Consider the following 13,783-nt stretch of genomic DNA (forward strand, 5'->3'; position numbering starts at 1 on the left):
CAGATTACTCAAGACAAACTTTAAAAGCCAGAAGGGCTTGGACTGATATATTCCAAGTTCTGAAAGATAACAACTGTCAACCAAGGTTACTTTATCCTGCAAAGTTGTCCATTGAAATAGGTGGAGAAATAAGGACATTCCATGACAAAAGCAAGTTAAAAAAGTATTTGAAGACAAAACCAGCTCTACAGAAAATACTTGATAGAATCCTCCATGCTGAAGAAAAGGAAAAGCACACATATAAGGAACCTAGAAAAAACAAGCAATACTCAAATACTAGTTAACACAAGAGAGCACAGGTAGAACCGGAACCACAAAAAAAAAAAAAAAATGGCAAACATAAATATACACCTTTTGATAATATCTCTTAATATCAACAACCTCAATTCCCCAACTAAAAGACATAGGTTTGCAGACTGGGTTAAAAAGCAGGATCCTACAAATTGTTGTCTCCAAGAAACTCACCTTTCTACAAAGGATAGACATTATCTTAGGGTGAAAGGTTGGAAGATGGTGTTTCAAGCAAATGGGCCTAGAAAACAAGCAGGGGTTGCTAGCCTAATATCTGACAAGGTAGACTTTAGTCCAACGTTAGTCAAGAAAGATAAGGAAGATCACTTTATATTGATTAAGGGCACACTCCAACAGGAGGACATTACAATCCTAAACATATGTGCACCTAACACGGGGGCTCCCAAATTCATCAAACAAACACTATTAGAACTAAGGTCACAGATGACACCAAACACAGTGGTGGTGGGTGACTTTAACACCTCACTCTCGTCAATTGACAGGTCATCCCGGGAAAAAATGAACAAAGAGGCATCTGGACTAAATGAGGTCATAGAAGGAATGGACCTAACAGATATATACAGGACATTTCTTCCAAAGGCTGCAGAATGTACATTCTTTTCAGCAGCACATGGAACATTCTCTAAAATAGACCATATATTAGGACACAAAGAAAATCTTAACAAATTCAGGAAAATTGAAATATTTCCTTGCATTCTATCTGACCACAATGGACTTAAACTACGAATCAGTAGCAAGAAAGGCTATAGAGCATACACAAAATCATGGAAACTAAACAATACACTACTAAATGATGAATGGGTCAATGAAGAAATCAAGAAGGAAATCAAAAAATTTATAGAGTCAAATGATAATGAGAATACAACATATCAAAATCTCTGGGACACAATGAAGGCAGTTCTAAGAGGTAAATTTATAGCTTTAAGTGCCTATATTAAGAAATTAGAAAGGTCGCAAGTAAGCAACCTAGTGCTTCACCTTAAAGCCTTGGAAAAAGAAGAACAAGGAAAACCAAAAATCAGTAGGTGGGAAGAAATAATAAAGATTAGGATAGAAATTAATGAAATAGAAACAAACAAAAAAAATCCAAAGAATTAATGAAACAAAGAGTTGGTTCTTTAAAAGGATAAACAAGATTGATAAACCCTTAGCAAATCTGACCAAAAGAAAGAGAGAAGAGACACAAATTAATAAAATCAGAGATGAAAAAGGTAACATCATAACAGATTCCAGAGAAATTCAAAAAATAATAGGGACATACTATAAAAGCATATAGTCCACAAAGTATGAAAATCTGAAAGAAATGGATGCTTTCCTTGATTTATATGACCTACCTAAATTAAATCAAAATGAGATTAATCACTTAAATAGACCTATAACAAACATGGAGATCTGAACAGTTATCAATAATCTCCCAACTAAAAAAAGCCCAGGCCCAGATGGATTCACTGCTGAATTTTACCAGACCTTTAAGGAAGAGCTAACACCATTGCTTCTTAAGCTTTTCCAGGAAATAGAAAAAGAAGGAATTCTACCAAACTCCTTCTATGAGGCCAGCATCACCCTGATGCCAAAACCAGGCAAAGATAGAACAAAAAAAGAAAATTACAGACCAATCTCCCTCATGAACATAGATGCAAAAATTCTCAACAAAATATTGGCAAACAGAATACAAGAGTATATCAAAAAGATCATTCACCCTGACCAAGTAGGCTTTATCCCAGAGATGCAGGGATGGTTCAATATACCTAAATCTATAAATGTAATACATTATATAAATGGGGTGAAGGACAAAAATCACATGATCATCTCATTGGATGCAGAGAAAGCATTTGACAACATCCAACATCCCTTCATGATAAAAGTCCTACAGAGACTGGGAATAGAAAGAACATATATCAATATAATAAAGGCTACTTATGACAAGCCTACAGCCAACATATTACTAAATGGGGAAAAAATGGAAGCTTTTCCACTAAAATCAGGAACAAGACAAGGGTGTCCACTGTCCCCACTTTTATTTAATATAGTTTTGGAAATCTTAGCCATAGCAATAAGGCAAGAGACACACATAAAAGGGATACAAATTGGAAAGGAAGAGATCAAGTCATCATTATTTGCAGATCACATGATTCTATACATAAAGGACCCTAAAAACTCTACTAGCAAACTGTTAGATCTGATCAAAACCTACAGCCATGTAGCAGGATGCAAAATAAATACACAGAAATCTGTAGCCTTCATATATGTAACAACAAACACTCAGAGGATGAAATCAGATAATCACTCCCATTCACAATTGCATCAAAAAAAATAAATAAAGTACCTTGGAATAAACCTAACGAAGGAAGTAAAGAATCTCTACAATGAGAACTTTAAAACACTCATGTGAGAAATTGCAGAAGACACTAGAAAGTGGAGAAACATCCCTTGTTCCTGGATTGGAAGAATCAATATTGTGAAAATGGCAAGCTTACCAACAGCAATCTACACACTTAATGCAATCCCCATCAAAATTCCAAAAGCATTCTTCATGGAAATAGAAAAAACAATCCAAAAATTCATTTGGAATCACAAAAAAACCTCAAATATCAAAAATAATACTGAGCAACAAAAATAAAGCTGGTGGTATCACCATACCTGATTTTAACCTATACTACAGAGCCATAGTAACAAAAACAGTGTGGTACTGGCACAAAACAGACATGTAGATCAGTGGAACAGAATAGAGGACCCAGATGTAAGCCCAAGTAGCTATAGCCACCTGATATTCAATAAAAATGCCAAAAATACTCATTGGAGAAAAGTCAGCCTCTTCAGCAAATGGTGTTGGGAAAACTGGATAAATATCTGCAGAAGGATGAAAATAGATTCTTCTCTCTCACCATGCACAAGAATTAAGTCCAAATGGGTTAAAAACCTTAACATCAGACCTGAAACTCTGAAACTGCCAGAGGAAAAATAGGGGAAACCCTCCAACATATTGGTCTTGGCAAAGACTTTCTGAATACAACCCCAATTGCTCAGGCAATAAAACCACAGATTAATCACTGAGACCTCATGAAATTACAAAGATTTTGCTCTGCAAAGGACACAGTGAAAAAAGCAAAGAGGCAACCTACAGAATGGGAAAAAATCTTCGCCAGCTAAATATCTGATAGAGGATTAATATCTAGGATATACAAAGAACTCAAAAGTTAAATGATAAGGAATCAAACAAGCCAATCAAAAAATGGGCTATGGAGCTAAATAGAGCATTCTCAAAGGAAGAAATACGAATGGTATATAAGCATCTAAAAAAAATGTTCTACGTCACTAGTCATCAGGGAAATGCAGATTAAAACTACATTGAGATTCCATCTCACTCCTGTCAGATTGGCCACCATCATGAAAACAAATTATCATAAATGTTGGCGTGGATGTGGAAAAAGAGGAACCCTTCTACACTGCTGGTGAGAATGCAATCTGGTCCAGCCATTGTGGAAATCAGTGTGGAGGTTCCTAAAACAGCTAAAGATTGATCTGAAGATGTGGCACACTTATACAATGGAGTTCTACTCAGTGGTAAAGAAAAATGAAGTTATGAAATTTGCAGAAAAATGGATGGACCTGGAAAGGATGATACTAAGTGAGGTAACCCAGGCCCAGAAAGCCAAGCGTCACATGTTCTCTCTCATATGTGGATCCTAGCTACTGATGATTGGGCTTCTGCATGAGAATGAAAATACTTAGTAGCAGAGGCCAGTAAGTTAAAAAGGAGACATAAAGGGAAGAGAAAATAAGGGAGGAGGGTACTTAATAGGTTGATATTGTATATATATAAGTACAATGATTGTGATGGGGAGGTAATATGATGGAGAATGGAATTTCAAAGGAGAAGGTGGGGGGAGGGAGGGAATTAACATGGGATTTTTTAAAATTTTTTTGGTTTATTTTTATTTATTTGAGAGCGACAGACAGAGAACGAGGCAGAGAGAGAGACAGAATGGGCAAGCCGGGGCTTCCAGTCACTGCAGATGATTTCCAGACGCGTGCGCCCCCTTGTGCATCTGGCTAACGTGGGTCCTAGGGAATCGAGCCTTGAACCGGGGGCCTTAGGCTTCACAGGCAAGTGCTTAACCACTAAGCCATCTCTCCAGCCCTGGGATATTTTTTTATAATCATAGAAAATGCTAATAAAAATTTTTTAAAAAAAGAAAATCTTTACATCAATTACTCCTGAACACCTTTAACTCTGAGCAGCAGCAAAATCCCCACAATTTACTCAGAATCTATTTTAGGAAGAAAATGCATAGCTTTCTTTTTTCTTCAGAGGATACATCAACTTTAATTCCTGTAAACATCTCATAAAAGATCATACTGGATCCTGGAGACATGGCTCAGCAGTTAAGGCACTTGCCAGCAAAGCCTAATGACCTGGGTTTCATTCCCCAGAACCCATATAAAATTGGATGCACAATTTGACATATGCATCTGGAATTTGTTTGCAGTAGCTGGAGGCCCCGGCATGCCCATTCTCTCTGTCATGCCCTTTCCTCTTTTCATCTTTTCTCTCTCTCTCTCTCTCTCTCTCTCTCTCTCTCTCTCTCTCTCTCTCTCTGCTTGAAAATAAATAAATAGAAATATTTTTTAAAAAGATCATACCATGAAAAATAAAATAAAACAAAAGTAATAAAAAAAGATCATACCAGGACAGCAAAGATTCTGTTAATAAGTTTTGTTGTTGCTGTTGTTTTCACACATTGATAGCAAAGTCTTTTCATTTTTATTTTTTGCCATACCCAGGGCCCTGTGCATGCTAGACAAGTGTTCTACTACTGAGATACAAATCCAGCCCTACAAAATCTCTAAGGTCACTGCTGTCCTTGATTTAAAAAGTTGATGCAAAAATAAATTTAGAAACAATAAATAAAAATAAAAAGTTGATGCAGGGGTTGGACAGATGGCTTTGGCAGTTAAGACACTTGCCTGTGAAGCCTAAGGACCTAGGTTTGATTCCCTGGTACCCAGGTAAGCCAGATGAACATGGTGGTGCATGTATCTGAAGTTCATTTGCAGTGGCTAGGGGCCCTGGCTTGCCCATTCATATTCTCAATCTCTCTCTCTCTGTGTGTTATAAATTTTAAAAATTCATTTTAAAAAAGTTGATGCAGGTCTGGTGGTGTAGGTCAGTGGTAGAGACATACTTAGCATGAGCAAAGCCCTGGGTTCAATTCCTAGCTCCCATAAATAAAAACACCCCAAAGCTATTAACATCTTTTCAGTGTGACCACAAACATAGCAGATTAATGTGCGTGGATCTGATGTATATCATTTCATTCATGCATCTACTAGATGAAAACTGGAAAAACAGTACAGCAACTCCTAGCCAGCCATGAGACATGAGATGCCCATAAGATTTCACCTGGACTATGGCCTTGAGTGAGAGAAGTTCCCTATCTCCCCTTCTGAGAACCTTCACCCTTGAGTCCATCCCTGATATGGCAAAATCTGCTCATACTCTCATACTAGCTAGTTGACCGTTATACTAACATCAAAACCTTCCTCACACTGTTTGAAAGGACCTGCTTGTTTATTTGCAATTCAGACCCATTCTCTCCCCTAAGCCCTCTTTCCTCAGCAGTGTTTTCTTGAAGGCCACCCATCACAATGAAGACTCCAGCCCTGAATGAATGTTCTTCCTTCTTCACGGTCTGCCTTCTAGGTGAGGTGGGTGCCAGTGTTTTGAGCACTGCTGGGCTTTCAATACGGGTCCCACTTCAAAGCTGATGCCTTATCCATTAGTTGGAAGCTCCTTGTTCCTTCCTCACAGCCTCGCTTCTGCCACATGGTGTCAGGACCAACCCACAGGACTGGAAGAGCTTTCCCATGCTCAGCAAGGATGCGTATCTGACACCTGCTTCCTGCTAAAGTCTGGTCTGCCCTGTGCTCCAGTACTCGTCATCCCTCCCATCCTGCCTCTCACCCCAGGAAGCAGTGTTCTTAGCGGACACATCGTAATGAACGCGCTTACTTGTACTAAAGTCGTTTTCTTGTTGTTTTTTCAACGTAGGGGCTCACTCTAGCCCAGGCTGGCCTGGAACTCACTCTGTAGCCCAGGATGGTCTTGAACTCACAGTGATACTCCTACCTCTGCCTCCCAAGTGCTAAGACAAGAGGCATGCACTGCCATATCCACCTTAAAGTTATTTTTATCTTTCAGAAAACAAATACTTTTCACCAACAAGTGTGTCTTATGTTAGGCATGCCCTTTTAATACTATGAATGCTTCTCAAGCTTACATGGTATGTTACTCAACTTTCCATTACTATAACAAAATACCTACATAAAGCCAGATGCACAAAGTGGCAAATGTGCCTGGAGTTCACTGGCAATGGCAACATGACCCAGTGTGCCCATTCCCTCTTTCTCTCATTCTCATTCTCTTACTCTCTCTCTTCACACCTCTCTGCTTACAAATAAATATATTTTAAATTTGAATTGAAGGCTGGAGAGATGGCTTAGTGGTTAAGGCACTTTCCTATGAAACCTTAGGACCCATGTTCAACATAAGCCAGATGTACAAAATGATGCAAACGTGCAAGGTCACACATGTGCACAAGATGATGCATGTGTCTGAAGTTCAATTGCACTGGCTGGAAGCCCTGGTGTGCAAATTCTCTCCCTCTCTCTCTCTCTCTCTCCCTCTCTCTCTCTCTCTCTTTCATATGAAAAATGAATAAATATTTAAAAATTGAAACTTGGTATGTTTTCTCTCCTTTGTCCCTACCTGTGTAAGTCTTTATTATGAGGAAGGTAAATTCTCAAGATCCTCTTAGAAGAGGGAAAGAACACAGAGGGGAGGGAAAGATTTGTCTCAGAAGCTCTCAGCACAGGACAAGGAAGTTACCTCTGTGAGTGGCCAACAAATACCTTCTTTAGTCTCACCTGTCACAGGAGTAAACCATTATAAAACCCAGATATCTCAAAGTGAGCCAACAAGAGCCAAGGTAAATAGGAAGGTATTGATAAAAAGTGCTTTGAACACACAACTAATGTGTTTTATTTATGTAAAGAAGAAAACTATCATAATCAACTATAAAGTATGATTTACAGAAGTTCATATAAACCTTAAATTGAATTCTGCCTAACCCAGTTTTTCTTTCCAATCCTGATACTCTCTTTCCCTCTACAAACATCACAAGGTGTCCATCTTGCTCTGCTCGTGCACCCTTGTCCTCCATCCATTCAGTCTGTATACTGATTAAAAAAGAGAGAGAAGCCAGGTGTGGCGACGCATGCTTTTAATTCCAGTACTAGGGAGGCAGAGGTAGGAGGATTGCTGTGAGTTTGAGGCCAGCCTGAGACTACATAGTGAATTCCAGGTCAGCCTGGGCTACAGCAAAAAACCAGAGAGAGGGGGGGGGGGGAGAGAGGGAGGGAGAGAGCACGAGCACGCATGCATAAATCCTTGTTTTCTGGTATGGTCTCCATTCAAAAGCTTCAAATGACTTCTCTTTGCTTACAGTGATTCTCTTTTGTCCAAGAGGTCAAGATCAAAACCTCTACCTTAGCCTTTAGGGCTCCACTGTCTCCTCCACTGCTTCCTCTTCAACTTACTTTCTCTCCAGGGACACACTTTTCTAGCCAAAACAGGTAGATTCCTTGTTTGATGTCTACCATGAGCCCCACCTCCATTCCTAATCTCATGCTCACTGGAATCAGAAGTTGGCTTCCCTCCTTCCTTCACTGAAAGCCAATCTCAAACTTCCGTTTTACAAACTAATCGGCAATCCCAGAAGCCTGCACCACTGTATCAGAACTCTGCCCAGGGAAGCTGGACAAAGGGATGTATGTTCAGGGGTGGGGAGATTTGGAGTCTATGCTTGCAATGTGTGATATCCCATATGGTAGGTACCCAGTGCATTGGAGGCAACTATAAAATAAATACAAAATAAAATAAAATATTTTTAAAAATATTTTTTCAGGGGCTGGAGAGGTGGCTTAGCAGTTAAGGTGCTTGCCTTAAAAGCCTAAGGACCCATGTTTGACTCCCTGGGTCCCACATAAGCCAGACACACACGGTGATGCAAGCCCACAAGGTTACACAAGCGCACAAGGTGGTACATGTGTCTGGAGTTTGACTACAGTAGCTGGAGACCCTGGCATGCCAATTCTCTCTCTCTCTTGCTCTCACTCTTGCTCTCTCACATAAAGAAAAAAGGCCAGTCTGTTGGGCTTGCCTCAAAAAAAAAATATTTTTTTTTTTCAAGTAATCGCATGAAACTATGGGAAGCAGCAGCACAGGACACATGCTGTCAGCCCTGGCTGCCCTCTTCAATCTCTTAGTAACCCTAAATTTGCTCAGATCCACACCACACCCAGACCAACATTAAAGGCTGGGCACCTAAGGCTTCCTCAACTTAACCAATAGCAAGGCTGAGGATCATTAGCATTGGGTTACTTATATTTCAAAGCTGAAGTTGTCGGTAAATTCACTGAAGGAGCAGATTGCATACAGCTGCCAAAAGAAACTTCCTGTAGGAAAGAATTCTAAACAATATACACCCCTGGAAGGGGTCTGAGGGGATGGCTCAGTGGGTCAAGTGCTTGCCTTGCCAGTGTGCGGACCTGAGTTGGATCCCAGCACTGGGGAAGTCGCCACAGGTGTATCCCTGGAGCTCACTGGCCAGCTATTTCAGGCTGGTGGTGAGCTCTTGGTCAATGAAAACCCTAGTGTCAACAAAAGGTGGACAGCGACTGAGGAACCGCACCCAAGGTTGTCTTCTGGCCTATACATACATGTGCAATGCACCTCCACACACACACATCAAAAGTGCTTGAAAGGACAAAGTATTAGTGAATTTCAGGTGGCTAGATGGTTTCCTGTTCTGTGACCAAAGTGAACTTTTAAATAAGGGTAATCCTGTTAACTGGCCCCTGACCTAGACAGTGTCTCTATTTTGATAACTCAACCACTGCTGTTATCTCAGAAAACAAGGAGCTGTTGGTTGAAGATTATCTGCAGGCACCAGGCTCCTTCCTCATCTTTATACCTGCAGTCCTGTGAGAGAGGTCTTTCAATGATTCTGAAGCCACAGAAGACCTGACTCCAGGACAGGAGTCGCTTTAAAGAAAACCACCACAGAGATCTGCCAGCACTGAGAACTATTGCCAATACCTGCAGGTCTAAGATTAGGGTCCTCCTGCCCCCTTCCCTCTTCTCTCTCTCTCTCTCTCTCTCTCTCTTTCACACACACACACACACACACACACACACACACTTTTCCCTTAGACAAAAATATGAGGTACACACAGGGAGGACATCAGTATCAGGTTAATATGATTTTTCTTTCCACAGATGTTGAGACATAAAGGCTGGTTTGAATGGAGACCCCCTTCAACAACCTACAGGAACCCACCTAGAAACAGAGCAGTGGGGTGACGCTGTAAAGGCCAGCACTGCAGAGGCCAACTCAAAGAATGCCAGGAAGAAGGTCTAAAAGGCTTTTCACCTCCCACACACTGCTCATCCCACAGCAAATGCACATCACACACGTGGACGTAATTGTGCCAGGCAATGTGCTGGTCCTGATTGCTGCCCATGGTCTTCATGAGGGCACTGATTTACCATCCCCTACCCTACAGAGGGAGAGCCAGAGACTCGAGGAGATGGCCAAACAACAGGACTCCCGCCTTTCTCCACCGTCTCCAGTTCTTGACCAGCAAACAGAAATGCACCCCAGTACAGCTGCTGAAAGCTCTAAGTTTTCCAAAGATATTTTGGATGTCTGAGGGACAGGGACCAGAGCTACCACTGCGCCCACCTCGGAAGGACCAGGGCTGCGCCTGCCCTCTCTGCTCCACATCTTCGGGGATGTTTCCTGCCCTGGGACCCTCGGGTGTTGTCCTACTCTCGGGGAACACGGTCGGGGCGCAAAGCCAGCGGGAATGAAGGTTGAGCCCCGCCGAGAGGATGGGCCCTCAATACTGAGCCCCGGGCGGCTCTGAGCTTCCCGATGGAGCAGCCCCCCAGGGTCCAGAGTCAGCCCGGGTGCACAGGACGGCGGGGGACGCAGAGCAGGGGGGCGCCTCGCCCCGTCCCGCCCCGGGGAGCGCACGCGGCGTCGGGCGCCCCCTTACCTCCTGCGCGGGCGGCTCCTCGGGGGACTCGGGGCGCGGGCCGACCCCGGGCATCTCGGCAGCCGGGGCGAGGCGGGGGCGCGCGGGCGTCGGGGCGCCGGGCGGACTGTGACCCCGGAGGCCCGCGGAGGGCCCGGGCGCTCGGACCTGCACGTGACCCCGGCGGGGCTGGTCCAGCTCCCCAGCTGCGGCCCCTTCCCGGGGCCTGGGGCGGGGCCGGGGAAGCCGATCCCGCCGAGGAGCTGGGGCTGGGCCGGCGCGGGCGCGCGCGAGCGCAGGGCTGCCTCTCGGGCACGCGTGAAGTGCGCTGGGGTGGGAGTTGGACCCCCTCCTTTTCCCTCGGACACCCCCATTTACTGTATAACCTAAAACTCAAGGTTGCCAGAGTTGGTAAATTTTCAAGAGAAAGCATATTTCCGTACGTGTTTTGTTGACAATGGTGGTTATGAATTTTAAATGCTGACAGTAAGTACTTGCAGGTGAGCTGTGAGGTGACCCTGGGGTCCCGGGCTCCTGCTGCAGCCAGACTCGCGGACACTCCCGCCGGAGGAGGAGGCCTGGTGGGGCAGGGGCCGGCCCTCGCCCGCGGTCCTGCGCAGTTCACCTGAGCCCTGTGCCAGGTACAGGCAGGACGCTGGCAACGCACTCACAGGACGGTTCCATACCTATCCCGAAACTGTACGTGCAGATGCGGCTGGGCAGCGATATAATTGAGGTCACTTCAAGTGTCCTTAAAACAGGCTGGAGAGATGGTTTAGCAGTTAAGCGCTTGCCTGTGAAGCCTAAGGACCCCAGTTCGAGGCTCGATTCTTCAGGACCAGATGCACCAGGCGTCTGGAGTTTGTTTGCAGTGGCTGGAAGCCCTGGCGCGCCCATTTCTCTCTCTCTCTCTCTCTCTCTCTCTCTATCTCTATCTCTATCTCTATCTCTATCTCTATCTCTATCTTCCTCTTTCTCTATCACTCTCAAATAAATAAATAAAAATGAACAAAAAATTTTAAAAAACAGGAACGTGCTGGGGGGTATTGCCCAAAGATAGCTCTTGTCTAGCACGTGCAAGGCCTGAATTGGATTCCTAGACCACACAGAGGGGAGGGGAGCGAAGGGAAGGAGGAAGCCTACATTTACTGCCCATAGTGCCAGCATGAAGGAGGCGCCTGAGTTTAAGACCTCTCTCAAAAACAAAAATCAAAACAAAAATCAAAGCAGATCATTCCGGGTTATCTAGAGTAGCCCGGTGTTGTCACCTCGTTGCTGCAACAGGCAGCAGACCAGAAGCAGCCCGTAGGAGGAGAGGGTTAGCTCAGGCTTACAGGTTCCAGAGGAAGTCTCGCCAAGGCGGAAGAAGCTGGCTCACTCCGTGCACTCACAGCGGAGAGCTCAGAGAGCTTGGCAGCACCCTCAGCCAGACCTCAGAACACACCTCTTAGGGATGCGCGCGAGCTCCACCCCCATGACACGCCTCCTCCTCAGGGGCTGCTAGAAACTTAAGTAGGAAGCTTACTTTTTAAATATTTTATTTTTATTTATTTACTTATTTGACAGAGAAAGCGGGAGAGAGAGGGAGAGAATGGGCGCAACAGGGCTTCCAACCACTGCAAACGAATTCCAGACGTTTGCGCCCCCTTGTGCATCAGGCTAACGTGGGTCCTGGGGAATGGAAACTGGGTCCTTTGGCTTTGCAGGCAAATGCCTTAATGGTTAAGCCATCCCTTCAGCCCAGGAAGCTTAATCTTAATCAAAATACTTCAGGCTATGGGAGGACCTACATTTACATTCAAACCACCACACCCAATGAATTTACAAGAATAGGACTGGAGAGATGGGTCAGTGGTACAGTGCTTGCTACTCAATCACAAAGCCCTGGGTTCAGTTCCCCAGAACCCATGTAAAATGTCCGGGTCAGGTGTTGCCTGTAGTCCGAGCCCTGAGGATGAGAGACAAGGAATCCATGGAACTCCTTGGCTAGCTAGTCTAACCAAATCAATGAGCACTAGGTCCAGCCAGAGACTTTCGTGGAGAAGAAAATACGCATACACAAGCTGCCGAGGAGGTGAGGGACTGGAAGTCCCTGAAGGACTGTATTCCAGGCTGCTGCTGCCTCGGACATAGAAGTGGAGATGGCAAGGAACTAAATTCTGCAACAACCCGAACTAGCTTGAAAGCAAATTCTAGTACAGTTTCCAGGAAGGAGCATGGCCCTGCTGACAACTTCATAGCAGCCTGCTGTTTTAACCTCTTAAATGCATTATGCAGGAAGAGAAAGAGAATGGTCCCACCAGGGCCTCTAGACACTGTAAATGAACTCCAGATGCATGTGACACTTCGTGCATCTGGTTTTACATGAGTACTGAGGGATTGAACCCTGGGTTGTTAGGTTTTGCAGGCAAGTGCCTTAACCTCTGAGCCATCTCTCCAGCCCTGGCCTGCATCTCAATGCCAGAATTATGCTCTAGTGGTGAGGCTAGCCTGCGGTGAGAACTACTCATAGCCTCGGCTCAGTGGGCAACCAGGCACTGCATTCCCATTCCATCTCTGATAGTTTCCATCTGTCCTAGCACCAATGTCTTGCAAGCCTTTCTTCACCTTCTCCAAGTCTTCTCGAGGTCCCCACACTCACTTCATAACAACAGCCACACCCTGCTTCAGTTCATGTGTTTGTGGATGTTGTCCATCTCACAGGTCATAAGCACCTCTTGGAAAGAGAAGACAGAAAACAGTAATATTTTGCAGCCCAGACTCCTAGCGCAAAGCAAGCATACAGTGCTAAAACAGTGAAGCAAAACACCAGCATGTGTAGTCAGCCTGAAGTCTACAAAGTACCCCAACTTGTGACAGCTTCTTTCTTGAAGTACTGTGGATTGAACCCAAGGCCTTGTGCATATGGAGTAAGCACTCTACCAACAACTTGACTTGCAGTTTTGTAGTATATGGTCATATATATGCTCATATGCTTATAGCAATGGATAAAAAGTTGTTTTGGCAAGGGCTTTTAAATAACCGTTGGTGTGGGGAAAGTAAATATAAATTCATTCATTGTAAAAAGTTAGAGGCTGGAGAGGTGACTAGCTCCACCCTTTCACCTCACACACACCACTCCCCTTCAGCCCCCCACTCCAGATCTACTACATGGGTGCTGTCACCAACGCCAGGTTTGCTATCTGTGTAATTTCTTTAAGTTTGGGGTAACCTTGAGTATAACTCTCTTCATTACTCATTTCTCCTCTGAGTCTCTTAGACTCTGATTTGATATCTGCCCTCTCTTTTTTTTTTTTTTTTTTCCTTGAGCCTCACTGCTTGTCCTCTTAATTTCTCTGAAAGCACATGGCAAGGACTTCTGGGTAAGACG

General features: G+C 44.1%; 1 protein-coding gene across 2 annotated transcripts in view; it reads right to left on the bottom strand.

Annotated features, from left to right (window-relative positions):
- LOC101609433 (two pore calcium channel protein 1-like) overlaps nucleotides 1-10,502 on the bottom strand; it is a 65,054-nt gene extending 54,552 nt beyond the window's left edge. For both annotated transcript variants that reach the window (XM_045147724.1, XM_045147723.1), the window contains exon 1: nucleotides 10,435-10,502. In XM_045147724.1, coding sequence (XP_045003659.1) covers nucleotides 10,435-10,488 — 54 coding nt within the window. In that variant the 5' untranslated portion in view covers nucleotides 10,489-10,502. The remainder of the gene's footprint in view (nucleotides 1-10,434) is intronic.
- Nucleotides 10,503-13,783: the final 3,281 nt, after the last annotated feature.

This window comes from Jaculus jaculus, chromosome 4, assembly GCF_020740685.1.
Source record: "Jaculus jaculus isolate mJacJac1 chromosome 4, mJacJac1.mat.Y.cur, whole genome shotgun sequence".
Taxonomy (NCBI): domain Eukaryota; kingdom Metazoa; phylum Chordata; class Mammalia; order Rodentia; family Dipodidae; genus Jaculus; species Jaculus jaculus.